Here is a 25249-nt window from a genome sequence, read left to right as displayed (position 1 = left end):
TGGGTAGTTGAAGCTGCGACATCGACCAATGAAAATGAATTACTCCTATGGGTTATACAAGTGGCAACACATGAGGGCATGTGGCTGCTCATTGAGCGAGTAGGTACGTCTGCTTCTGCCTTCACTATAAAGCTGTTTGTCTAGTACTATACACTGTGGGTTTACGGTGCCTGATGCAGGAATGCAATAGTGCAACTGCACACACTTGTTGCCAACAGCTGAAAGCTGCATTTATTCACATGCACGCCATGACTTTGCAGCAACAGGCTATGCCATCCGTTCGCTCGCATAATAGTGGATATGCAAGCAATGTAGTCCACTCGTGAGGGGTCGCCACATTTTCCCTTCTCAGCCTGAAAGGTGTGAGGCAATTGTAAGGCCAGCCTTTCGGGCTTATCGACAATTTAGCTAGACATAGTACAGTGAGCCGGTTTATCCGTCGGCTCTTCTCATGTAGATGAGCCCATTGGTTCTGCATTAGTGTCTTCACAGGAAGACGGGGTACTATTGCTTGGCATTGGGTTAAAGGACTCCTTCAATTCTACTGCACCACTCCTGCTGATGTTTCAGTTATGTACGACCAAGGTCTTTGCAATGAGCTTGGCGCTTGGGTGACACAAGAGATATCTCGCACATCTTCTGCTGGCTCCAAGGAGTGCAACATTTGAACAGCATGATGCGTGCTGATATTACATCCTTGCTTTCTCTTGACTGTCTTGTCTTTCTTGCTGGACTTGGAGAAGAACAGCCGCATTGGAATCAGTGCGCCGTTAAATTTGAAAACTATTGTCTTTGAATGTCTGATCATCAGTTGCTGCGGTTTAACACTGGGTGATTCTCGGATAATTCATAAGAGCCAGGCGAACGACCTGCGACTTTCAGACTGTATTTTTCACGCTATGCACCACGTGCACCGTGTGCTTTACTTCCTCGTCAGCTTGTAGGTGCCGTAGACCATAGAGTTTCCTACAATACTTACTAGAGGGAACTCTGGCGCTAGTGTCTATGGGAGCTGCAATGCATCGCGCTTCAGCCAGCATGGGAATCATGGGTAGTACACGGATTTGTCTAAACTTCGTTCTTTCGGCTCCGTTTGGCTCCACGTCGCCTGCATCCGCTTGTCGCAAAACGAAGTTCAGCAAAAATCAGCAGTTTCACTTCACCACTTTAACTTCTTTAGGCTCACCGATTCAAATCTGGTCACGAAGTTCACAACGATCCATTCTTTTATCCGAAAGAAAACCAAAACATAGCAATAAACAAAGCCACAAGTGCGTTCGAAGCCCACAAGCACGAAGACTAGGCAAATCCGTGTACTACCCATCATTCCATGGTGGCTGAACGATCGCAGCGCCAGAGTTCCCTCTAGGTCATTTAGGAAACTCTATGCCGTAGACTTCATGCAGAAGGCCAAACAAAGCGTTTGGCCTGCATATTGCAAATCGGTTCTGTAGAATCCCTCAAGGGTTCAGAAAGGGAAATTGACAACCACCCGTTAGTAGCACACGGATTTCTCAGAAATAAAGCCTCCCAGTTGCCGAAAAATTCATCCTGGTCTGGGGATCGAACCCGGGTCTTTAGCTCAATTGGTAGAGTGGCTCCTCCGAACTAATAGGCTTTTTCTGAGAAATCCATGTGGCTTTGTGCTACAAACCGGTGGTTGTCAATTTCCCTTTCTTAGCCAAATGCTTTGCTAAAGACTACGTATGCTTCAGCAACAAATTGGGTCTCATTGTCAGACCACGGGGGTAGTATAGCAAAACGAGCACAGCAACTGTTTGTGGCGCTGTCACTGTAGATCACTTCCGGCAGCTGCAAGAAGTAGTCAACTGGGATCACTAATCACTTGCCTTTGATCTCGAAAAGGTTTATGCCTACTCGCTCCCATGGACCATTGGATGTATGAGCAGACATGAGAGGCTCATTGTGCTGGATTACCATTTGTGAGCAGCCAGTGCAAGCGATCACCATATTTTCTATTTGGATGCTGGTTCACACACTGGGGCCTTGCATCTTCTGATGCTCTGACATTCTTGTGAATGTTGAGCAGCAAAGCTTTTCTTAAGCAGCAGTACTTTTACTACAAAGAAGATGCCTTGCTCTTTGCAGTAGTTGCACTGTAGTTGAGATACTTACAATAAATGTTCTGGCCAGCCATCTTTGCACAATGTTAGAAGACCCACACAGATGACATTCTCTGGATGGTGTTTGAGGTGTGCATCAGCAGTCATTGTTTGGCTTCTTTGACTTCCATAACTTGGTTTTCCTTTGATGCATCCGCTAGAGCATGCAACAAGGTATCTGCAGTAGCCAAGAGTTTTCCCAAGCCTCAGTATCCCACTTGATACCACCAACGCCTCCTTCTGGCACCTTGTTGCAGGCTGTGCAGTACCCAGTGCTTGAACACAATACAAGCACATGTTCATTACTAACTACGGAAAGCAGCACGCATGCCTTGCGTGCATGTGGGCAGGATGGGCCAGGGACACATCCTGTCATAGCTTATGCAACAGTGGACATAAGCTACGTAGCTACTTGCGAGGGGTTGCTACACTACACATTTGAGATCATGATGCATGCATGTTGTACCACATTGTAGCTCTGCAGTAACCTTACTCTTCTTGACTGTGCTCAGCTACGACATGGCATTATTATTTCACTGTATTTTGGGACAGCTGAAGCTAATCGTGAGCAGCAGAGGATGTTTTATTTTTCTTTGCCCGGATTTACAGGCAATAAACTCGTCCATAAAACAGGCAGGAAAATGCAGCAAACGCTGTACTTTTGATGTTGCAAGTTTTGCGCATGCAATTTATTTCTCGTTAAAATTGCGACTCAGTAGTTTTAGGATGGAACACCAACTAGTGATCTCTTTGACTGTGCTAGTGACCCTCCTTGGACGAGAGAGCCTGCCCTCGGGAGAATGGATCTGCCATCGGTGCACCGTGATGGCCGCTGGCAGCGGTGACTCGGCCGCAGCAGCAGTGAAGCAAGCAGTGCACTGCACACGCTTGTCGCAGCTGCCTCGCTGCTCAATGCGCAGCAGTTTGAGCTCCCAAATGAGCTGTCCTGCCACATCGCCCTGCCTGGAAGCAGCAAACGTCCGCGTCCAGTCCGCGGACGGCGGCACGACCTCGAACCACCCGTGCCCTTGCCCTTGCGAGTGTGCTTCACCTGCCGCAGTGAGCTCTGGCATGGTTGCTTTCCCACCTACTCCACTTGAACACTGCTCACAGATGAGACAAGGACAAGTGCAGACTTCCAACTGAAATTTATTGCAACAACATACAAATATATAGTCTATACAAGATAAGAACAATAAGATTATACTGTGAAGGGGAAAGTACAGAGAAACTGCAAAAACTAAGGCGGACCATTTCGTGCCGGTGAATCCAGGTAAGTCAGTTCATTATTGGATAGGAACATTGAAGGTTAACTGGCACAGCTTGCTTCAGCTATTGTTGCAGCCTCAATGATAATTCTGGTACCGTCACGAGGGTGAGCCGCAAGAACACGTGTTTTCTCGAACTGAGCCTGGCAACCACAGCCTGGTAGCCACATAAAGAACTGGCTTATCTGGATTCATCGGCATGTGGTGTTTCGCCTTAGTTTCTATTGGCCGTGAGATCGAGCGGAGTTGCTGCCTAGTGGCTTCTGGCTGAACCGCGCCTAGTGTGGATTGCTCCATGCGCCTTCTGCTAGCCCCGTTGTATTTGCATGTGCACGTACGTCATGCATATTCTCAAAAGGCGGTTTGTTCCATTGCGTTAGTGCAACTTTAACCGCTCGTATGTATGCCTAACACGATGTAAAGAAGCATTTGGCCTTGATCGGCTGTATATGTACTGTAATAAGATCAGAGAGTGCACATGTCGAGAGTGCTGTGTGTTGTCGTCGTACCCTCTGTTCACGAGAGTCATATCAGTGTAGGTGCCGCTCTGTGGTTCAAGCGCATTGCAAAGTGCACTTGACGTTGCCCTAAAGATGAAAAGTATTAACTCATGTGAATATAGCCTTTGAGTGGCGCGGTGGTAAAAAAAAAGGCTCGCATGTACTTCAGCGTTGTGGTTAGGTGTTGTTTATACGTTACGCGACGAGCTTTAGTTGTGTACGGTCCTGGTCTCACTAGAGAGAAAATATTTCTGCTAAGTCATGTCTGACACTTCGGTACTTAAATTGTCCCCTAAAAAGAACAGAAAATGAAATGACACGGAAATCGCAAAACTGAGTTGCCTTGCGCAATTTTAACTTGTGGCGAAATTTATACAAAAACACCCGTCTACTTAGGTTAAGGTGCGCGTTAAAGAGCGCTGATGGTCAAAATTAATCCAAACGGCATAATATACATTTATGTCGTAGTAATTTCACGCGAAGCCACATCTTTTTTTCTTTACATTATCTTGAGCGTTAGTGTTGCGTTGTTTAGATTAACGGAAGGCAGCGTACATTATTCTTATGAAAAAATGTACTTTGGTCCTGTGAAATAACTGGACCTTTGTTCCATTGCTGCCGTGCAAGTAATCAATCGAAGAAATTTCCTTGCTGTACAGTTACCTTTGTGTACTGTTACTGGAATAAAAACAAGCGTGTGCATGTTAAACGTCTCCGTAGCGCTAAAGCGCTGTCAGCCACGCAGCTTTCCTCAGTAAACCTATCAACTGTCGTACATTTCAAGGGAACTGAATAAGAAATGCCGATGAATATTTGAGCACGCAGTGCACAAAGTGCTATTTCAACTCATCGTGCAGGAGTACGGGCTTTCTTTTTGTTGAGGGGCAACCAAATGAACAAGAAGTAAATAGTTAATTCAGTCGCGCTATATAGCAGTGCGCAGTAGGTGGAACATTAGCTAAACATGTAGAAATAAAACAACAAGAAACGTCACCCATTGCGAAAACGCCGACTGTCGCCGAAGGCGAGCAACCCGTTCGTTGGCAGAATGCGCTTCTCTCACTAGTAATTGTAACGTTCGGCGCGCTTCGTGCATTAATTCGGGAATGAAGCGCACATATTACCACAAAGCTGCAGTCAACGCATTTTGTTTGCCAGAAATCGGGTCACATCGCTCACAACGAAGTGCTGTTGTGCACGTTTGTATACGTGCCGACAACCGCCCATCCACACTAGCGCGGCGACGGTGCTGCCACCTGTAGCCCAATCTCGCGGTGAATAGTTTTAGAGCGCAGCTTTTAGGCGCCCGTTCCTGCGCTGAGCGGCATTGCTGTTGTTGGCGTAACTGATAGAGATGAAAAAAAAAATGAGAAAAAAATACCCAGGATCGAATGAGATTTGAACCCGGGCCCTCTGTGTGGCAGTTGAGTAGATATTCTACCACAGAACCACGCTTGGTGCTTGAAACTCATTTGCGAAAACACCCTGTACAAGTATCATGTCGGACAGGAATCGCATTAACCTATGTAATATAGCGGGGCAGAAGAGTAAAATAACAACCAGTCATCACACAATGCTAATTGCGCAACGAGTGTGTGGTTTAAGGGGGAAGAGGCACTTTGACATGAAGCATCTTTTTATTTAAGTTAGGATAATGAAAACTTCGGTGATCATGTATTTACATGTGTAAATATCAAATATGAACTCGGTTTTTATGTAGCCCTTACGACAATTTTTTTAATTAATCATTCATTAAAATTTCGTTTAATCACTTTTTCAATAAATTGGCTACTCGGATCCTGCTGAATTGAATGTCATTGCATTCTACAGTTATCAAAGAGTGCAAAAAGCAAATTTCATGGTTCTAGCTTTCCTACAACAAAAGTTATGAAGCTTCAAAATCCGCCATTCGATTACCGAGAAAATGTATTTTTGTTATTTTCTCTCTTGTAAAAACTTACGCTTTTCTATAGTAACATATGACACTTTTTGCACTCACTAAACATCCAGCTTTTCAGTAATACAAAAATGATCAAAATCGAGTGTACCAAAGCTGAGAAACGCTCGCTAAAAGAATGAAAGTGGCCAAAAAATTGAAACTGAGAAAAAAGCAAAAAACAAAACTCTGTATCTTCAAGGAGCGCTACACAAGTAAAAATGCTTTACTTTGCAAATAAATGCCTTAGAAGACCCAGGAGAGTAGCCTATCACATTTTCCAATCGAAACGGCCCCAGTGCATGTCATTTCAAGCAGTTTGTTGATTGCGGAGAAGTCGACGATGCCGTAGTTAGCCGCCGACGGGTCAGAGCCCTCGCACGCTGTAGCGAGCGTGCGCAGCTTGCGCTCGCTAGCGGAAGTTGCCGATAAGCCGGAGATCTTATCTTCAGTCTTTTTCTGCTGTTGGGGGGGGGGCGCACGATCGGTGCTAGTCAAGAACGTCGTGTCGATCCTTCTACCACGCTTCCTATCACTGACGTCGTCGAGGCGGCCGCCGACACAGGTGAAGTCGGCATTTCGACCGATGAATCGCGTTCCGCCACCACGCCGTCCTCCGCTGGATGCGCTTCTGATGCACCCGAGCCGTGATCTCGCTTCTTTTTTTTTTTTCGAATTTATGAGCGCTGCGCAACTTTCGATACGGCTTCGCCACGATCAAAGTTCCAAAACGCGGCCGAGAGCGTAGGCCTAATTCACTCCCGGCGGCTGCGGCGCACTTCGTCTAGCTCACTTGGCGCCGTGCCAGTAAGCCGCCGCAACGTGCAGTCTTTGTTGAGGATGATAAAAACGCCTGCTCCAGTTTCTTGCCAGCTTGCGCGGGTTGGAACTTTACGGACGTAAATCGACGAGAACAACACAGTTATACTACGGCGACATCAACTTGCCGCTTTACGTGCACTGTAGCAGACAGCGCGGGAGGCCCGACGAATCGGAAGGCGTTATTTAGTCACGTGGGCTCACTGTGCCAATAGGCTCACGCGGAGGGACCTTTTTTTGGCGCGGATTTTCTACGTGAATTCTGAGTGGACGGAAACAAGGGCGGCGGGATATTCAAGAAAAAAGCGCGGCTCTTTCGAATGCGACCAAGATGGCTGCCGTAGGTAACGTAGAACGGCAACAGCGCGGCGCTGAATAAGCCATTTTTTACGCGTTCATCGCTAAAAATTTAGCTCGCTGACGGCACATAAAATGCTGTCACGGCTAAAATACTGATCTAAGACGCATGAAACTTGGCGAGGTTATGCATCAGTAGCGGCAGAATCCAAATAAAACATTTTCAAAAATTCGATTTTTTTTCTGATTTTCGGTCTCAAAGACCCGCTTCCCCCCTAATGCTTCCCACCCACTGCAAGTGCTCAGCCATAAATCTTCATCATCCACATGCAGCATCAACAAAGTGCACAAAATACCTTACAGATGTGTAGCGGTACCTCGCCTATTCGCAGAAAGACGAATAATGGCGCAGTGGGTGCTGTGCTACTTCACAAAAATTATGATTTATTGCGTAGTCGATACCTTGCGGAAAGCCAAAACTTCAAACAGTTGGCCTTTCACCAATGCTAAGCTGCGCTCAGAATTCGCATTAGGCAGTATCGTATCGTCGGTGAATTTTTCGCGGTTTCACGGTACTTTTATCATTCACTTATTAATGTTTTGGTGTCTAGCATAAGCTTGTTTTTCTTATCTTGTGTGTAAGCTATATATTTGTGCGTTGTAATAACTTCCGTTGGAAGTCAGCGCTTGTCCTCGTCAGTCCTGAAAATCTCGCACAGATGTGTGAGATTTTCAGAGAAGCTCGTAGCGGCTGTTTTTATTTTTTATTTCCAAGATTATCGAGATGTCAAGCTTTCTTTTGAATCTTCTGCTGGGGGGTTTAGTTAGTTGTAAGCCTGGTTTAAAGAGAGCTGAGCTTTCAGCCACTCTATTGGTATCAGTAAAAGCTCGTTAATTCGACTCTCGTTAATTCGGAAAATCGGTTAATTCGGACACGTCTCTGGTCCCGGTAAATTACGCATCACTTTCCCCTATAAGAAGACTGGGCGCCTCGTTATGTTCGGACATTTTGGACCGCACAATCTATATTCGGCGACTTTCGGGCCGCTGGCGAGGCTCGAAAACGAAAAAGAACAATTCGGAACCAAAGGAAGCTCAAACGCAGCATCGCCATGACTCAATTATCGACTTGGCTTGGATTACAGTGGCTAGAATGGGGAAGTGTGATGAGCGCCGCCGCGCGGTTCGTGCCGTTTGCAGGGACACGGTAGATGGCGGCTGCGGCCCGTATTCACGTCGCGCGCTTGAAGCAGAAGCGTTGCCAAGGTCGTGTATCGCCGCGTTTCGTTATTCCACTTAGCGTTTTTTTTTTCGCTAGTGGGCTACACACTTTGCATGTTGTAGCTCATTGATATGTAATGCTACGATCCTACGATGACGTGAACAGATGGCTGAAGCTTGCACGGATGCGGAATGCCCTCAGCTAAACGCGATCATAGGTTGTTATTTCTTGCGATTGCAATAGTTTAGTTCGCCCTTAGATTTATTAAACAACTCTTGAAGAAAAAAAGAAAAAAGAGTGTGGACACTTTATTGTAATTATTGTTATTGTAATACGCTTTATTGTATGCGTGTCCAAACATAACAGAAAAACACCAGATGCAGTCGCACAGGTTAGAAAGCAGTCATGTGGCCTGAATGTTTATGTCAGACGGCTAAGCTTCAGATGTTTTTTTTTTTTTTCTTGGGGGTAGATGCACGTTCCTTGTCAGCGACTTCGTGTAAAAGTGGAGGCGCGTTATGAAAAAATCTTTATCATCTGGTTGGTTAGGCTCTTGCCTAACCAACCAGATGATAAAACAGCTGATCGAGGGCTCTTCTTTCGCATAATCAGCATTCAACTAACCAATCTGGGTTGTACTTCATTCTCTTTGCCGACTTACGTCGTGCACCCTGAAAACACTGAATGATGACAACCTTGGGGTGAGATCTTTTGTCGGCTTTCAAGGACGTTCCTTCCGAGCTCCTCATTTTGCTGTTTCAGTTTTCTGCATAGTGTCTTCATACCGCGAAAGCTTGGCCTTAATCTTTTAATAGCTTGTGTTTGTGCCCTCCTCTTAATGATATACGAACAGCTCGAGTCAGGCTGCGTTGTTTCCGCGCAGATCTTTTCATTAATGAGGCCTTCCTGAGATGCTTGCACGAAACGCATTGTTTTTCTCTTGTGTAGTTCCCTGGCATTTGACCTCCTATTACGGTACAGTGACCACGTATGTACAGGGTCGTCCACTCTTGGTACGAACACGCGCCGCGTGGCTGGGCTCCGCGGGGCGCCAGCGCTAACGGTGCGGCCGCGCATCGAAGCTGAGGGCACAGGCGCACAAGAGCTTGGAGGCGGGGTTTCGTTTCGATTGAAAGCGCGGGAGCGCGCCGTGCGTGTTTTGCCGTGAAGCAAACTTAAAGCACCTGAGGAACCACGACGCATTGCAGGAAAGCGCGCTGCGCTCAGAGCAACGTGTTATGTAGTCACGGTATTTGAGAATTGAGCGGCCCCTCTTTTAGGTGAGAAACTCCTTATTCTCTCACGATGTCTGTTGTCGCGTCGTCGGCGTACGTCCCGTCGGACCGAAACACAGGTGTTACCAGGCCCAAAGCGGGGGGGGGGGGGGGGGGCTAGGGCCCCCCTCCCGCAATTTTGGTGAAGTAGGTGTTTTACCGTAAATAAATAATGAGAATATTAGTTTTTCTAAAATAGTCAACGTTTTCAGCAAGTGCCCCCCCCCCCCCCCCCCCCCCCCCCCGAGAAACTTCTGGCCTGGGTGTTACATATACCGTAGATAGCGCATGCATAGCGCGAATATGGCTTAGAAATAGACCGAATATGTCCGTCCATCTGTCCGTCCGACTGTCGCGCATCTGTCCATCCGTGCGTCGATGTATACATTAAAATGGTACTATGGTATTGAAAAAAGAGGGACCCTCAATTCTCAAATACCGTAACTACACAAACGTTGCGTGAGCGAAGCGCGTTTCCTGCAGCGCTTCGTGGTTTCTCAGGTGCTTTAAGTTTGCTTCACGGCCAAACACGCACGGCGGCTCCCGCGCTTTTCAATCGAAACGAAGCCCCGCCTCCAAGCTCTTGTGCGCCTGTGCCGATCAGCTTCGATGCGCGGCCGCCCGCTAGCGCCGGCGCCCCGCGGAGCGCAGCCACGCGCGCCGTGTCGTACAAGAGTGGACGACCCTGTACTCTCGTGCCGATGGGCAAAACGGAAATTCTTCAAGTTCCAGCCCCTGGGTACACACTTAGAGCATCTACCTGCCCTAAACAGTGAGGCGGTGTTGTCGCGCCCATCGTGCAGTATCTGCCACTCCTTTCACAAACACTTCTTGCTTCACCCGTTTTCTCTTGTGTGAAAACAACCAACTTCTGGCGAACAAGATTCTTTTGCCTTTTCTGGTTCACACACGCTGTAACCAAACAGTCAGAGGAGATGCACCAAACCAGAGGCGTTGCCAGAAATTTTTTTTTCGGGGGGGGGGTTCAAACCAACATATGTATGCTCGTGCGTGGTCTGTATGTGTGCGTGTATATATACCCAAGCAAAATTAAGAATTCGGGGAGGGGGGGTTTCAACCCCCCCCCCCTTGGTACGCCCCTGCACTGAACGTTGGTTTCCCCCACGAGGGCGACGGTAAGCGAGATGTCAACGGCATGCACGAACCTGTGCATGTCAACACTGTCGATCGCGTTCTCAGCACTTATGATGAGGCAGTTCTTGACAGTTTCTCCTTGGTGGGGCATACTGTTCAGTCCTTGTAGGCGCTTTCTCGGTGGTAGCCTCTTTGAGGCATAGGCAGGGAGGTTCGGGAACTGAGTTGCAACTGCTCCCGGAAGGCAGCACAGGCCTGGTTCTGTCAATGCGGACGAGCTCACCATCACAGTGTGATCATAGTATTAGACAATGAACCTGTCGTGGAAGTGGAGTCCGCACACCGCAATTTTCTTCCAGTTCTTGTCGCGCGAGGATAGCACTTGTCACTATCGACAAGGCTGGGTCCTTCGGTACGCCAAACAAACAAGGACAGTTTAGTCTTATTAGACTTAAAGCCTGGCGTACACCCAGGCACAAAACAGTGACTCTGCCTCCGCGGCATGGCTACAAAGGACGGGGGGCGAACATTGCGCGCAGATCCGTAAAATTAAAAGCACGCACATGTCACTCGACAAAGAGAAACAGCAGGCTTTTCGGCGCGGCGGAGCTTCAGCGACGTGAATGTAGAGTGCCTCGATGCGCGCGCCCCCGCTTAGAGTGGTGTCAGCTTTTGAAAGGGCAGGTGCCGCCTCCTCGGCCTTGGCGGCAGCGTGGCCGCCATTTTGAATCCCCCGCCCGGTGACTTGTGCGTGGCGCGCGTGCTGTTATTAGGTCGGTGCTCGTTTCTCTCCAGTTTTATGCGCTCGCTACTGTCACCATGGCCGGGTGTTGCGTGCCGCAGTGCACCAATCATTCCAGAAACGCTGGGAGCTGTATAGTTTTAGAAGATACGAGGTTTCTTTGGACAGTAAAAATCAAACGTGACAAGCGGCATCCGAAGAACACATTATGCACTTGCAGCGTAAGTTTCCGGCCGGTATTTCGAATGCACATGCAAGGATAACTTATGCCGGTGTTAACCTTGCGTAATAAATGGACACACTGATATCAGCTACATGCTTAAAATGCTTTGGTTCACGTGTGCATGAATCCTGCATTTTTCTTCGCAAACATTCTTTACTTGGTTGGTCCTGTAGCTGCCTTTGATTTTTGCTTTCGCTATTGTTGTGTTGTGAAATATCATGGATACATTATGCGTGTTTGTCTGCAGATCAGATCCTTTTTTCCTAATAATTTTTGTGAGAATTTCACTATATATACGGCACCTCACAAAATAATAATTATTTGTGAGGTGCCGTATAGTGGGAAGGCTCCCGAAATTTTGACCATATGTTGTTCTTTAACGTACACCTAATCTAAGTACGCGGGCCACTGTCATTTCACCTCCATCGAAATGGGGCCGCTGATTCCATCCCGCAACCTTCGGGTCACCAGTCAAGCACCATAACTAAAACCACGGCTGGTTCTTGCTTTTTATATTCCTTTCCGTGTTTCAAGTACGCCTTCTGTGCTGGTCTGATGCCCATGTATGTATGTGGGCAGTTAAATGTTTTTTATCCTTCCCTGTTTCTGTGTTTCAAGGTTACGTTTTTGTCCTCCTCCTCTTCTCAGTTTTTTGCGCACAAAGCGCGGTTTTGCATTGCCTCCAAGATCGGAGGCACCTCACCTGGTTTTGCACTGCCTCCGTAATCTGCCCACTTTTGACCAAGCTACGATGTCATGTGATAACGGCATCATATGACGTCACGCCAAAATTTGTGAAGCCATGATTACGTCATATGGTGACGTCATCACGTGACGATTTTTTCCGTCGTCCCCAACGTCGTGGTACGCTGACGCCGTAGACGCGGGACGCCGACGGTCAATTTCGCGTTTGATGAGGCATTTAAGTCTTTCGCCTTAAAAATACGTCCGCCATGGTGGTATAGTGGTGACGGAGCTCGGCTGCTGACCCGAAAGTCACGGATTCGATCCCGGCCGCGGCGGTCGCATTTAGGTGGAGGCGAAATGCTAGGGGCCCGTGTACTTTGCGATGTCAGTGCAGGTTACAGAACACCAGATGGTCAAAATTCATGGAGCCCTCCACTACGGCGTGCCTCATAATCATATCGTGGTTCTGGCAAGTAAAACCCCAGATATTATTACTTAAAGATACAATAAACGACGCCGTGAATCTGCCGCACAAAGTGTAAAACAGTATTGGAAACACTCAATAATATGTGCATGCAATTGGGCATGCGAGAGAATCTGCAGATACAGAAAAAGAAACTGCAGATACAAAAAGAAGCAAAAACGCACTAATACTGCGCGCATGCAAAGTTTTACGGCATACTACTCAACGCATTCATCGTTTTGATAAGGACTCAAGGTGCAACTCGAGTGCCGATACAATAGCGACTACATATTGTGAGGAAGAAATGTCAGCAATAATAATGATAAGAAGCTTTCGTTTCATTTTAGCAGGATATTCGCACCATACTGCCCCTCGGCCCCTTATTCTGTGTACAATATGTATGATGCCATTTATAATAAAAGAGTAAATTGTTTGCAAACTTAGCAAAATGAGCCACCTTAATCGCGCTTAGGTAGCTTCGCAACACTAAATTGTGTGTTCAGATACATATACTGCTGCTGCTGGCATGTATACAAATACTTTAAATTATTTGTGTATTTGGAATGCAGAGCTTACGAGAAAATTAAGTAAGACTTTAGACTTTGTCGTTTCCGGCGTAAGGAAGAGGATTCGTTTTCAACATAACACAGTCTACGTCTACTTCTAGCGCATAACACATGCACAGGCCGTCAGCTTCACGAATTACATGCTTCCTTAATAAACATTTAGGCAACAACAGCAATAAAAGCTGCCCAAGGTTCAAAAAGGAAAAGAAAAAGAGAAAGCTCATAAGCGTGCACTTATTTCCGGACGTATCCGCGCAACGCAAGCGCTTTGTGTAGCGCGTTTCGCATGCTGCCGAGCGCGGCGGGATTCGCAATGGCGGCCGTCGTAGCAGACGACGCGCCTGTCCTCACCCTCAGCGGAGCGCGCGGGCATCAAGGCACCCTAGTGAATGCGGGAGCGAGCGCCCCCACGCGGTTCCCTCTCCTCAGTCTTCAGCGCCTCCCATAGGAATCGCTCGCCGGTCGTCACACTTCCCCTTCTAGCCACTGTACTTGGATCGAGACTGGTTGAACGCCTTTTTTTTTCGCGTGTGGGTTTTGTTGCTTTGTTCCCGTTGGTGTGCTGCATCGTTGATCGCCGATTTATCGAGGAACGTTTCAGTACGGCTCCTTTAGCTTGATCGTTACTGGTGCTTTTGTGCTGACTTCTCGTGCGACCGCACTCTCCGCCGATGGCAACGCCGGCGAAGCGGCCCAAGTACGAGGCCAAGGACTTCACCACCAAAGTAGAAAGTTTGCGTGCTCTGAATAACGGGCTCTCCCGACAAGAAGTGATGAAGAGTGATGAAATGGGATCCTTCAATCGGCGGCAAGAAGCAAGGAACGAGTAACCGTACTTTTATCCGCCAACGTGACGGGAACAGAGCGCTTGCCGCTTCTCGTTATCGGAAAGGTTCAAAAGCCACGCTGCTTTAAGGACATCAACAATCTTCCCGTGGATTACCGTGCCAACCGAAAAGCGTGGATGACGGGTGAAACTTTTGCGGTCACTGCATACATCATGCGAGCTGCTGAGCACCTTGAAGGGCTCAGAAAAATTGTGTCCGCGCGAATTTCTGCTCGAAAACAGACAAGCATCCGCGATTACTTTGTTAAGTAAAGGTATGTTGAAAAAACTCGTGCATTTATTGTGTTTATTTCGACCATTCGATAATTCGGACATTCGGTTAATTCGGACATTTTTTCCGGTCCCTAGAATCCGAATTAACGAGCTTTTACTGTAATTGGTATTTCTTGTTTCTTACAGCCTGCACATAACAGGCTGCATTTTGTAGCTTAATTGCTGCATAGGTGTGGTTCCACTGTGGATGCAGGAGCTGTCGGTGGGCCCCGCTGATCCAGTGTGACTACTGCCCCCTGCTGTTTCACGCCGACTGCCTCGAGTTCCCGCTGGCCTCTCTGCCCACTGGCCGATGGATGTGCCCTAACCATGCAGAGAACTACTTGGTAGGTTTTGATGCATTTGACTGGCTGCTTGATGGTCTGCATGTAGTATCGCTGTTCAAGCTTAGAGGAAGGTATGACAGAGCCACAAAAATGGCCTCAATCAAGCGGTGTAACCAGAGGGCTGTTTGGGAGGTTTGACACCTTGTTATGTCTACAATAACCGGAATACAGGCGTACGTGACAAGAAGAATGGGTTTATTTACTTGCATAGAAAGCACTGTTTCGCAGCGCGGCGCGAACGGTCTAGTTCGTGCGAGCGCTCGAAGCCGAGTCCGCCCGAGCCAGGCAGGGGCGAGGAGCAAGGCGCAGGCGTCGGGTGTCAGCACAAACGAGAGGGGGGGCTGCGGGAGGCCGGCCGGCGCGTCTTTGCAGCTGGCCGTGAAGCGGGTATTCGCGGTTGTCTCCAGTGTCCACTGTTAGACATGGCAATTCCTTCCCCTTTAGTTTTGCGCCTGGTAGCGGTCTGGGGGGCGTCGCTGCCTTGTTGACTGCGCTGGGCGGCGCCGGGTGGACCGGGGCGCAGCTGCTCGTTTTCTCCCCGGAAGCTGCTGGGTGAGCAGGAAGTGTCCGTTCATGACGTCCTGTTCCTTTGTCAGCAGCCAAGCCGCATTGAAAGGCGCAGGAGGGCTGATGACTTGGGCGTGTCCGCCGGGCGAGTAGTGTACGTTCCGTGGCGTGCTGGTTAAGTGCCGGCGGGAAACAGTCCCGTTCACTTCACGAGCCAAGATCTCAGGCCGATACGTTTTTTTGACGATGGCCAGGACCCACTCGGGCTTACGGTGAAACTGGCGGGCGAGAGAACTGCTTGTCCTTCGTGGAATTTCCGGCAACGCGGGGCGTCTTCATATATCGGTGACACTTGAAGGCGGTTCCGGTTAGAACGGCTGAGATGTGTGTGCGCAGCTCGCGCGAAAACACGAGCTTCGCCGGTGTCTGGCCCGTCGTATTCTGCACTGTTGTGTGTTGCTTGAAAAGAAAGCGTGCAATGCGGCTTGCAAGGGCCCCGTAGAGTCTCTTGCAAGAGCTCGTTTTAGCTCTCCCACGTAGCGTTCGGCCTGTCCGTTTGTGGCGGGGTACGGAGCAGATGTTACCGCTGTGATGCCGTTGTCACTGTAGAATTTCTGTATTTCTGCTGACACGAATGCTGTTCCGTTGTCGAAAACCACTTGGGGGCAATCCGAAGGTTGCGAACAGCGAGCGCAGTGCCTCGATGACAGCTGTCGATGTTGTTTGGTTAAGGCGAACTTCAACCCATTTACTGTAGGCATCCACAATACCAGGAATGTGGACCGTCAATTGGGCCTGCAAGTCGAGGTGCACTGTGTGCCAAGGTGTGCTCGGTCTGTCCCAGTCCGGTACGGAGCTCGCGGCGGGGCGCGTTGATTGGATTGGCAGGCTGTGCATCTGCCGCTAGTGTCTCGATATCCTTGTCGATTCCCGCCACCACATGTAGCTGCGGGCGCACTTCTTCATTGCGACTACGCCTCGGTGTCCGGCATGATGAGAGCCGGCTTGTTGTCGAAGTGGGCCTGGAATGACAACTCGTGATCCAAGTGTGATGCAACCACGATGACAGCTCAATCCGTTGCTCTCTTGCGAAAAAAGCGTTGAAATGTTCATCTTGAGCTTTTGAACGCTGCCGGCTGTAGGGCTTTGTACAGCTTGGACAATGTCGGGTCACTTGCGTGGCCGTTGCGGACTCGTCTGCGTTAGTGGGGGCTTTGGTAGTGCTTCGAGCATGAGCAGCAGCCAACCTGAGGGGGTCCTCAATGTTTCACTGAGGGGTAAGCGGATCAGTGCGTCGGCGTTGGTGTTTGTTTCCGGGACGGTACACAAGGTCGTAGTATAAGCTGACATCTTAATAACCATCGGATCATGCGAGGCGATATGTCTGTGGAATCTGCTTTGGGGCCCCAGGATACCAGAAGTGGTCTGTGATCCGTGAGAACAGTACATGTCTGCCCGCGATGTACTGATGAAAATGCGTGGCACCATAGACGACGGCGAGTCCCTCACGATCAAGCTGAGAATAATTGCGTTCCGCAGGTGATAGCGTGCGGGAAGCAAAGGCGATCGCTGCTTCTCTGCCTTGATCGCCAATTTGTGAAAGCACTGCACCGACGCCGTAGGGTGAAGCATCACATGCCAGAAGCAAAGGCTTTGTCTCGTCATAGTGCCTAAGCACCCACTGTCACGGAGCAGCTCCTTAAGGGCTTCAAATGCTTCCTGATGGCGTGGCGACCAAGTCCAGGGGACGTCGTTTTTCAACAGGTTGTAGAGGTCGTTGGCCACCGTTGCTCGGTGTTCTAGGAAACGGTCATAGAACGTTAGGAGACCAGGAGATTGGAGCTCTTGCTTGCTCGTTGGGGCGCGTGCCTCCGTGATGGCGCGCACCTTGTCGCTGGTGGGGTGAATGCCCTCGGCATCGATCAGATGACCTAAGAATTTCACTTCAGGTACGCGAAGCAGCACTTACCGATGCTCAAGCGTAGGTTTGCACTTGCGAGCCGTTTCAGTACCAGTTCTAGGCGTGTATCATGGTCCTCGCTGGTTGCGCCATGATGATTACATCGTCTAGTAGACGCACACACCAGAAATTCCTTGAAGCTGCGATTCCATGTACCTTTGAAAAATGGCTGGGGCTGCCGCTATCCCGAATGGAAGTCGCTTTACCCTGTACAGTCCTCTGTTGTATTAAGCGTGAGCACCTCAGAAGTTTCGTCGCTCACCTTCAGCTGTTGATATGCCTGCGTGAGGTCCAGGGTGCTGAATATTTTCCGCGCCGTAGCGTGCTGAACACCTCCTGTGGTGTTGGCAGAGGGTATGAAGACGATTTTGTTGCCAAGTTCACTGTGAACCGGTAGTCCCCACAGAGACGTAGGCTTCCGTTCTTCTTCCTCACTGCAACCAGAGGTGTGGCCCAGTCTGAGTGCTGTGTGGGTGCAATAATGCCCGTTGTTCCAGCTTGTCGAGCTCCTTCTCGTAGGCAGGTTGCAAAGCAAACGGTATCGATCTGGCCTTTAGAAACTTCGGACGGGCCTCTGGGTGAAGCTCTAGGTCAACAGGTGGCCCATTGTGTCCAGAAATTTCTTCAGAAAAGACCGTCCCGTACTTCTTCTGCAGCCGCTCGACGAGCTCTTGTCGCTCAGTTGAGCTTCCTTCGGCTGCCTGGTTGATGCCGCAGATCGCGATATTGAGAGCGTGGAACCAGTTTCTGCCCAAAGGCTGATCCAGTGCCCTTCGCAATCACGATAGGCAGTTTGGTCAACGTTCCGTTGTAAGCAACCTCTACGTTGGCGCTGCCTAGAATTGGCAGGTCTTGTCCTGACCATGTTCTCAGGTGCGTATCTTCATTGAGAAGGGTGGAGCGTTTCGTGGCCATGTGTTGTGGTACGTTCTCCTCGCTGATGAGTGTGCAAGCTGCTCCCGAGTCAACCTCAAATTCGATGGGCTGGCGGTTCACAGCAAGGGTGACCATTATCTTTGGTTGCGTGCCGAGGTTGACATTATGCAAGTCGTACAGCGATGTTGGTGCTGGTAGGCTGTGCTGAGTTTCAACTTGCGTTATCGATCTCGGGGTTCCCGCTTTTGTGTCGTTGAGGTGGCCCTTTCGCGAGCTTCTTCTTTGAGATGCAGGCCTTCTCAATGTGACCGCGTTTGTTGCAGAAATTGCACATAGCTGCTTGGAATTTGCGCGTCTGTGGGCTGGTTGCTCATCGCAACGCCAGCAGTGTTGTGGTTTAGACGGTTTTCCTGCACTTGCCTGGTTGTGATGACCTCTGTGAGCCGCTGCATGGTGAACCGGCTCGATGGTCCCTCGTATGTCTCGCTGCTGTTGGCTAGCACTTTCCGCTCGAACAGCGATGTCGTAAGCTTTCGTGAACGTTAGGTCACTCTCATCAAAGAGTCTTTGTTGCAGGAGATCGTCCCGTAGTCCACACACGAACCTGTCGCGCAACATAATGTCTAAGGGTAGCATCGTTGCGTTGGACGGTGGCGTTGTTGTCGTCTGCTGTCCGGTAGCTGCTGCTGCTGCTGCCTGTGTTTGGCGCAGCGTTCCGAAGTTGCAGTCGGCTGCCAGCGTCTTTAGCGCCGCGACGTAGGCGCTTACCGTTTCTCCCTCCAACTGGTTGCGTCGTTGGAAGCGGGCTCCGCTGAAGACCTCGGCTGGCCTGGGGTCATAGTGCTTCTAAAGTGCCGCAACGATGTCGTCGTAAGCCACTTCAGCTGGATTGCTTGGCTGAACCAATGCGCAGACGGTGTCGTACGTCTGCTCACCGCACAGCGTCAGCAGGTGTGCCCTCTTCTTGCTGGAGTCTGTGATGCTGTTGGCCTCGAAGTAGAACTGGAGGCGTCCGAACCACGATGTCCAGGATGAGCCATTAAACTCCGGTATTCGGCCTGATGCGTGCGTTGCCATTGCATAGCACCGGTGAATATCCACGTGAGCTTCAATTCCACTACCTCGTCGCCACTGTTATGTCTACAATAACCGGAATACAGGCGTACGTGACAAGAAGAATGGGTTTATTTACTTGCATAGAAAGCACTGTTTCGCAGCGCGGCGCGAACGGTCTAGTTCGTGCGAGCGCTCGAAGCCGAGTCCGCCCGAGCCAGGCAGGGGGCGAGGAGCAAGGCGCAGGCGTCGGGTGTCAGCACAAAGCGAGAGGGGGGGGGCTGCGGAGGCCGTCCGGCGCGTCTTTGCAGCTGGCCTGTGAAGCGGGTATTCGCGGTTGTCTCCCGTGTCCACTGTTTAGACTGGCACACCTCATCCCCTTCAAACAGATTGTTTCAAAAGGTGGGCTGTGAGGTTTACCTAAGAAAGCAAGAAGTTGGGGTTGAAGGTGTTGGTGTTGAATAAGCATGTGTCTCAGCATCATTTTGCTATTTACCAACTGGCTGATGGAAGATGAAGGCTCAGTGGAGTGAGCAGTTGAATGTTGGCAAACAAACTATAGTTCGTTCTCGTATTTCAACATGGAAGCATTCTTTTGCTCTCCACGACAGTGATGACCTTGGTCCAGGGAACACATTGCTCCAGAAGTTTCCACCGGAACGGCTACCTAGCACGGACTCTGACCCCATTGATGTGGTACAGCTACCTCCTTGACCATTCATACATTTGGTTTAAGTTGCTACATACCGTAAAAAACCGGACTATAGGTCGGACCGCAATATAGGACGACCCCCAAACTTCGAATCGTAAAAAAAGAAATAAAAAAAATCGCAAAGTATCGCGGCACGCCCTCACCTTGATAAAAACGCAACGCAACTAGCTGCACTGTGGTGACATTTATTTTTATTTACACACTGTTCAATGCTAGGTGGTCACGAAGTTACTCGGACTCATTCGAACTCGAGTCGGATGATGTTTGTTTTTCACTAGCGACGTCCCAGAGTGCATCGTCCTGTGAGCCATCTAAAGCGTTGCTGATGCAACATTTGCGGAAGGATTTGCGAACCATCTCTTCCGGGAGGGATTTCCAGGCTGAGGACACCCAGCCACAAACGGTTGCGAGCGGTGGACGCCGTAGGCGGCCAGCGGGGGTCTTGGGATTGTCTCCCAGCATCCACTCACTGTAGAGCTCGCGCACACGATCTTTAAACGGCTTGTTTAGCACAACATCCAGTGGCTGGAGTATAGAGGTCAGTCCCCCGGGGATGACAATAAGATCAGTCTTGCCATCGGACAGCGATCGCTTGACATCGGCCGTGAGGTGACCTCGAAAAGAGTCGAGCACCAGCATGCTCGGTCGTTGAAAAAGGGCACCCGGTCGCCGGTTCCACACGAGCTGGATCCATTCCAGCATGAGGGATTCGTTCATGAACCCCTTCTCGCTTGCCCTCACGATTACATCCCAAGGAAAGTCCTCCTTTGGTAGCGTTTTCCTTTTATATAATATAAGGGGGCAGCTTCTTTCCGTCTGCTGTACACGCGAGCATCACAGTAAACCGCGAATGCTCGTTTCCCGTTGTCAATACCTTGACTTGCTTCGCTCCTTTCTCGATCACAGTCGTGTTCGATGGTATATCGAACCAGACCGGAGTTTCGTCAGCGTTGCCCATGTGGCCCATCATGTAGCAACGCTGTCGACGAAGCTCGATGACGAAGCGCTGATACTCCACGAGCGTGTGCTCGAACTCTGCTGGTAGTTTTTGACACACTGAAGTACGCCGCCGCAGAACAAGGCCCTTCCGCTTCATGAATCGACGCACCCACGATGGCGAGCCCTTGAATTGCGCCCTCGTGAGCCCCGATTCGCGCGCAATCTCGAGCGCTTTCACGCGGATGCACTCCGTTGTCACGGGTAGCGACCTTGCGCGCAGCTCCCGGACGAACTCGGCGAGTACCGTTTCCAGTTCGGGGTGAACTGCAGTCTGTCCATGAAACGACGTTTTCTTCTGGTTGCTGCAACTTATGATGCGCTGTTTCTGGCTCGTCCAGTATCGGATGCTCTTCTCCGTCGGACCGAATTCTCGTTGTGCCGCCAGGTTGCCGTGGGCTTCTGCATACTCGGTGACTTTTTTCTTAAACTGCCGTCGGCTGCCACTCATGTTGAAGGAGATAGCCTCAGATAGGGATAATTAAACAGCGCAAAACCAACGCAGCCACCCTTGCTTCGCAGTCGGCACAAACAAAACGCAAAATGGCGTCGCCCAACGGTGCTGTTGCTGATGCTCACGATGGCAATAGGGCTATCGACTTCATCAACCCATTGTTGCAAGACTTCCATAGGTTTTCTGCCAATGACCGGTATATAAGACGAGGGTCGACTTTTCATCGCGTTTTTTTTTTTTTTTTAATTCGACCTATATTCCAGTTTTTACGGTAATTTCACTGCAAGCAAGGTGCAGCTACCAACTCAGCACCGTGCCCAATGGCCTTGTCATCATAGTTGTTCAGCTGATTGAATGACCGCACGAGTGATGCTGCCCATAACAACAAAGGAAGCCTCTATTGCTGCCTGCCTATGAAACATATTTTTATCTTATTATTTTATTTATTTATTGATACTGCAGGCCAATATGCTGGCCCATGCAGGAAGGGCAATACAATGACAAAATAATGACAAGATAAGACAATGCAAGAAGAAAAAAATAAAATATAAACATTACAGAAAATGATGCAACCTATTGCCATATTGCAGAAGACAAAATGCTTGCTTAGCACAATAGACGAAATAACACTTTGGTGAAGAACTGTGCGCAAATAACAGCAGAAAACTGAAACGTCACACACAAAATACAAGAAGAAATGAAAAGAAACGCATACTATCTGGCATAAGGTGCCACCCTCGTGCTCACCACGCGATCTCATAGCTGGAAAGTAGAGAAGCATGCGGCAGTGACCACTGCATCTTCCTTCATGAACAGATTCAGCTTGCGCGGTGGTCTACTTACTGCGCGACCGTATCGTGTTCGCTCCCGTTCATGTGGAGGTGAACTTGCTTCCCCAAGTGGTCCCTGCATTTGAGGCGAGAGAGGGGTGACCTCAGATGTTGATGCGCTGGAAGAACTTTGATGCGATGTTCCTGTCATTGATGATCAGCCTCGAATTCTTAAGATATTCTAATCTGCTGAGAAAGGCACCAGATGACAATGGCTCCTCTGCAGAGCGCTGCTAGGAGATTCAGCCACGTTTGATTGAGGTCACCGAGCAGGGCTGAGAAAACGACCACTGCAACCAATGTCCTTGATCCAAACAATGTCCCTTGGTTTCAATGGACCGAAGGGCTGGCATTGTGAGGGTGATTATGGTTGTTCGACTGCTGCACCTTGGTCGTTGAATCGCGTGACTTGGCAGTGCCAGCAGCAGTCGTCCTGGCAGTGCTGGAAGGCAAGTTTGCAGTTTTTGTCCCACATGCAATTGTGCTGGAGAGACACCCGAAACTTGAGGTGGGTGTCTTGGTGAGCGAGAAGGGCCAGGATCGGAGCTTTTCTTCACCACGTCCTTCACGATCCACACCGCATGCTTTGCCTCATTATTACTTTGAGGGTAATGAGGACTGCTTGTTTCATAGCAGAATCCTTATGATTGAGCGAACACAGCAAAATCTTTGGACACGAACTGAGGTCCTTTGTCCGGACGCCATCGGGAATTCCGAAGTGGGCAAAACAACTCTTCACCACGGCAATGACCGCTGGTGCTGATGTAGTCCCCAGTGTGACCACTTCGGGGAATCCAGAGCAGTAGTCGATGATTGGAGCATAGTGATGCCCTTTAACCTGGAACTGACCGATCCCCAGGCGTTGCCATGGCCTCTCCATTGTGGTAGTCAGTATCCGTGGCCCCGAATGTATAACCAGAGTCTCGACACACTTGGCACATCGAGCCACAATGTGTTTAATATGGAGATTGTAACTTGGCCACCAAACGCACTCATTGGCACGTTCTTGGCAGCAGCAGTCCCCTCGATGCCCTTCATGCAGCAGTGCAAGGATGTCCTGTGTTGAACAAAAGCAAGCCATCGCACACACGGTGTGTCCCACTCCTTCCAGTATTATGCTGTGTGGTTTTGCACTCTGTTATTAGATGGTGTTGCGACTGGCCTGCTGCAGGAGCCGACCAGCTGGTGGCGTTGTGCTGAGCGGATATGCCGAACCGCAGGCGCGTGGACATCTGGAGCAGAGAGCCGAGGCAGAGAGCGACTCGTGATGAAGAAACTTAACGGAAGTTTATTTACCAGGGGTGTGCGAATACTCGAAATTTCGAATATTTTTCGAATAGTGTTTGCTATTCGATTCGATTCGCACTGGAATTTTGCTAAGTAAAAGCTCGTTAATTCGACTCTCGTTAATTCGGAAAATCGGTTAATTCGGACACGTCATCTGGTCCCTGTAAATATATGCATCACTCAATGAGACTGGGCGCTCGTTATTTCGGACAGATTTGACCGCAAATCGGATAATTCGGCGACTTTCGGGCTGCTGGCGAAGCTCGAAAACGAAAAAAGAACCATTCGGAACAAAAGTGAAGCTCAAACGCTGCATCGCCATGGACATCAATTATCGGCTTGGCTTGACTTGAGACTGGTTGAACGCCTTTTCTTCGCGTGTGATAGTGTGTGGCTATGGGAGAGGTTCTTTGCAGTACGTTCCACATGGGTCTCCTTTGCGCATGCGTGGCCACGCCTGACAACCATGGGCAGCGCGCGCTGGCACCTAAAGTCCCTAGATGTTCCCTGTTCTTTCGACTTTACTGGCACCCGCCTCACGCAAACGCCTGGCCTTGGAAAATATGGGCAGCGCGCGCCAGCAGACGCCGCACGCCGACGGCTATGAGGACCCAACTAAAAATGTCGCTCTACAACAGCCGAAAGCAAGCTTAGAAGTATAGGAAAAAGGGACGAAGGCTCCCACGCGGGCACATTTGAAAGAAGTATTGAGCGTGCAGCTGCTACAATGGGCAAATATATGCACTGCACGCAGGCATCTGCAGCGGCCCGCGACCCATGCATCTAGCTTTATGAAAATATTAAGGGTCTGTGCTTGTGCTACTCCATTCCATCCGATACAGATGTTACTTCAGTACATTTTGAAGGTGAAAACCTCAGCGCTAATAGGACGGAACACGCGCACTGAGCCAGGGCTCGTCTCATCTCTTTGTAATTCGTCCTCATTTGTGCTGAAGTTCTTACCTGTTAAGTTATGCAGCAACTAGGCCTATTAACGTGAGCGTTCGAACGGGTTGGTAATTCATCTAGAACATCATCTTGATGGCTTTCACCTTCCACTCGTCTCAGGCAAATGTATAAGGGACCCTGAGTTTTTATTGTACTTCAGTACAGGCCATTTCATTGGGGCATCTTAGCCCCTCCGTACGGTAAACGCCATAAGTACGGCGATACCTACCGCGCGCAAATGTCAGTCGCTACTAACAAGTCCCGCAGGTGCTTTACATCTTATATATTCAGGTGCTGTCGCGACTGCAGGCTCCACAGTGACCCGCGCCGCAGGAAAAGTGGCACGGAATCTGCTCTCAACAAGTGCTGAGCGTAGTCGCAGCGGCCAAGCGGCACTACCACTACGCTCAGTATATTCTAGGGACCGTACTACCGCACTACCACACGCCCGACACGCCTGTGCTCGGCCGCGCCAGAGAACATCTGGCCGCGCCGCCGCGCTCGCAAGGCGCTTGTCTCCGTTGCTAGGCGACGGCCACGCATGGGCAAAGGAAAGCCATGTGGAACGTACTGCAAAGAACCTCTCCCTATGGCTATGGCGCGGTGTCATTTTTGTTGCTTTGTTCCCGTTGGTGTGCTGCATCGTTGAACACCGTTTTATCGAGGAACGATTCAGTACGGCTCCTTTAGCTTGATAGTTGCTGGTGCTTTTGTGCTGACTTCTCGTGTGAACGCACACTCTCCGCCGATGGCAACGCCGGCGAAGCGGCCCAAGTACGAGGCCAAGGACTTCACCACCAAAGTAGAAATTTTGCGTGCCCTGAAAAATGGGCTCTCCCGACAAGAAGTAGCTCCTGTGAAATGACGTCGGCAAACAATACGTTGGTCAGACAGGCAGGTGCCTAAATGTAAGACTACAGGAACATGGCCAAAAAGTAGGAAATGTTGGGAGGGACGGTTTTTTG

The 25249-nt window shown here is 49.7% G+C and overlaps 1 protein-coding gene across 1 annotated transcript in view; it reads left to right on the top strand.

Moving 5' to 3' along the window:
- Positions 1–25249, top strand: part of LOC119390966 (PHD finger protein 12-like) — an 86919-nt gene that overhangs the window by 7442 nt on the left and 54228 nt on the right. Inside the window, 1 exon segment of the mRNA XM_049414993.1 lies at positions 14529–14661. Coding sequence (XP_049270950.1) covers positions 14529–14661 — 133 coding nt within the window.

This window comes from Rhipicephalus sanguineus, chromosome 4, assembly GCF_013339695.2.
Source record: "Rhipicephalus sanguineus isolate Rsan-2018 chromosome 4, BIME_Rsan_1.4, whole genome shotgun sequence".
NCBI lineage: Eukaryota > Metazoa > Arthropoda > Arachnida > Ixodida > Ixodidae > Rhipicephalus > Rhipicephalus sanguineus.
This window is presented reverse-complemented; position numbering and strand designations above follow the sequence as displayed.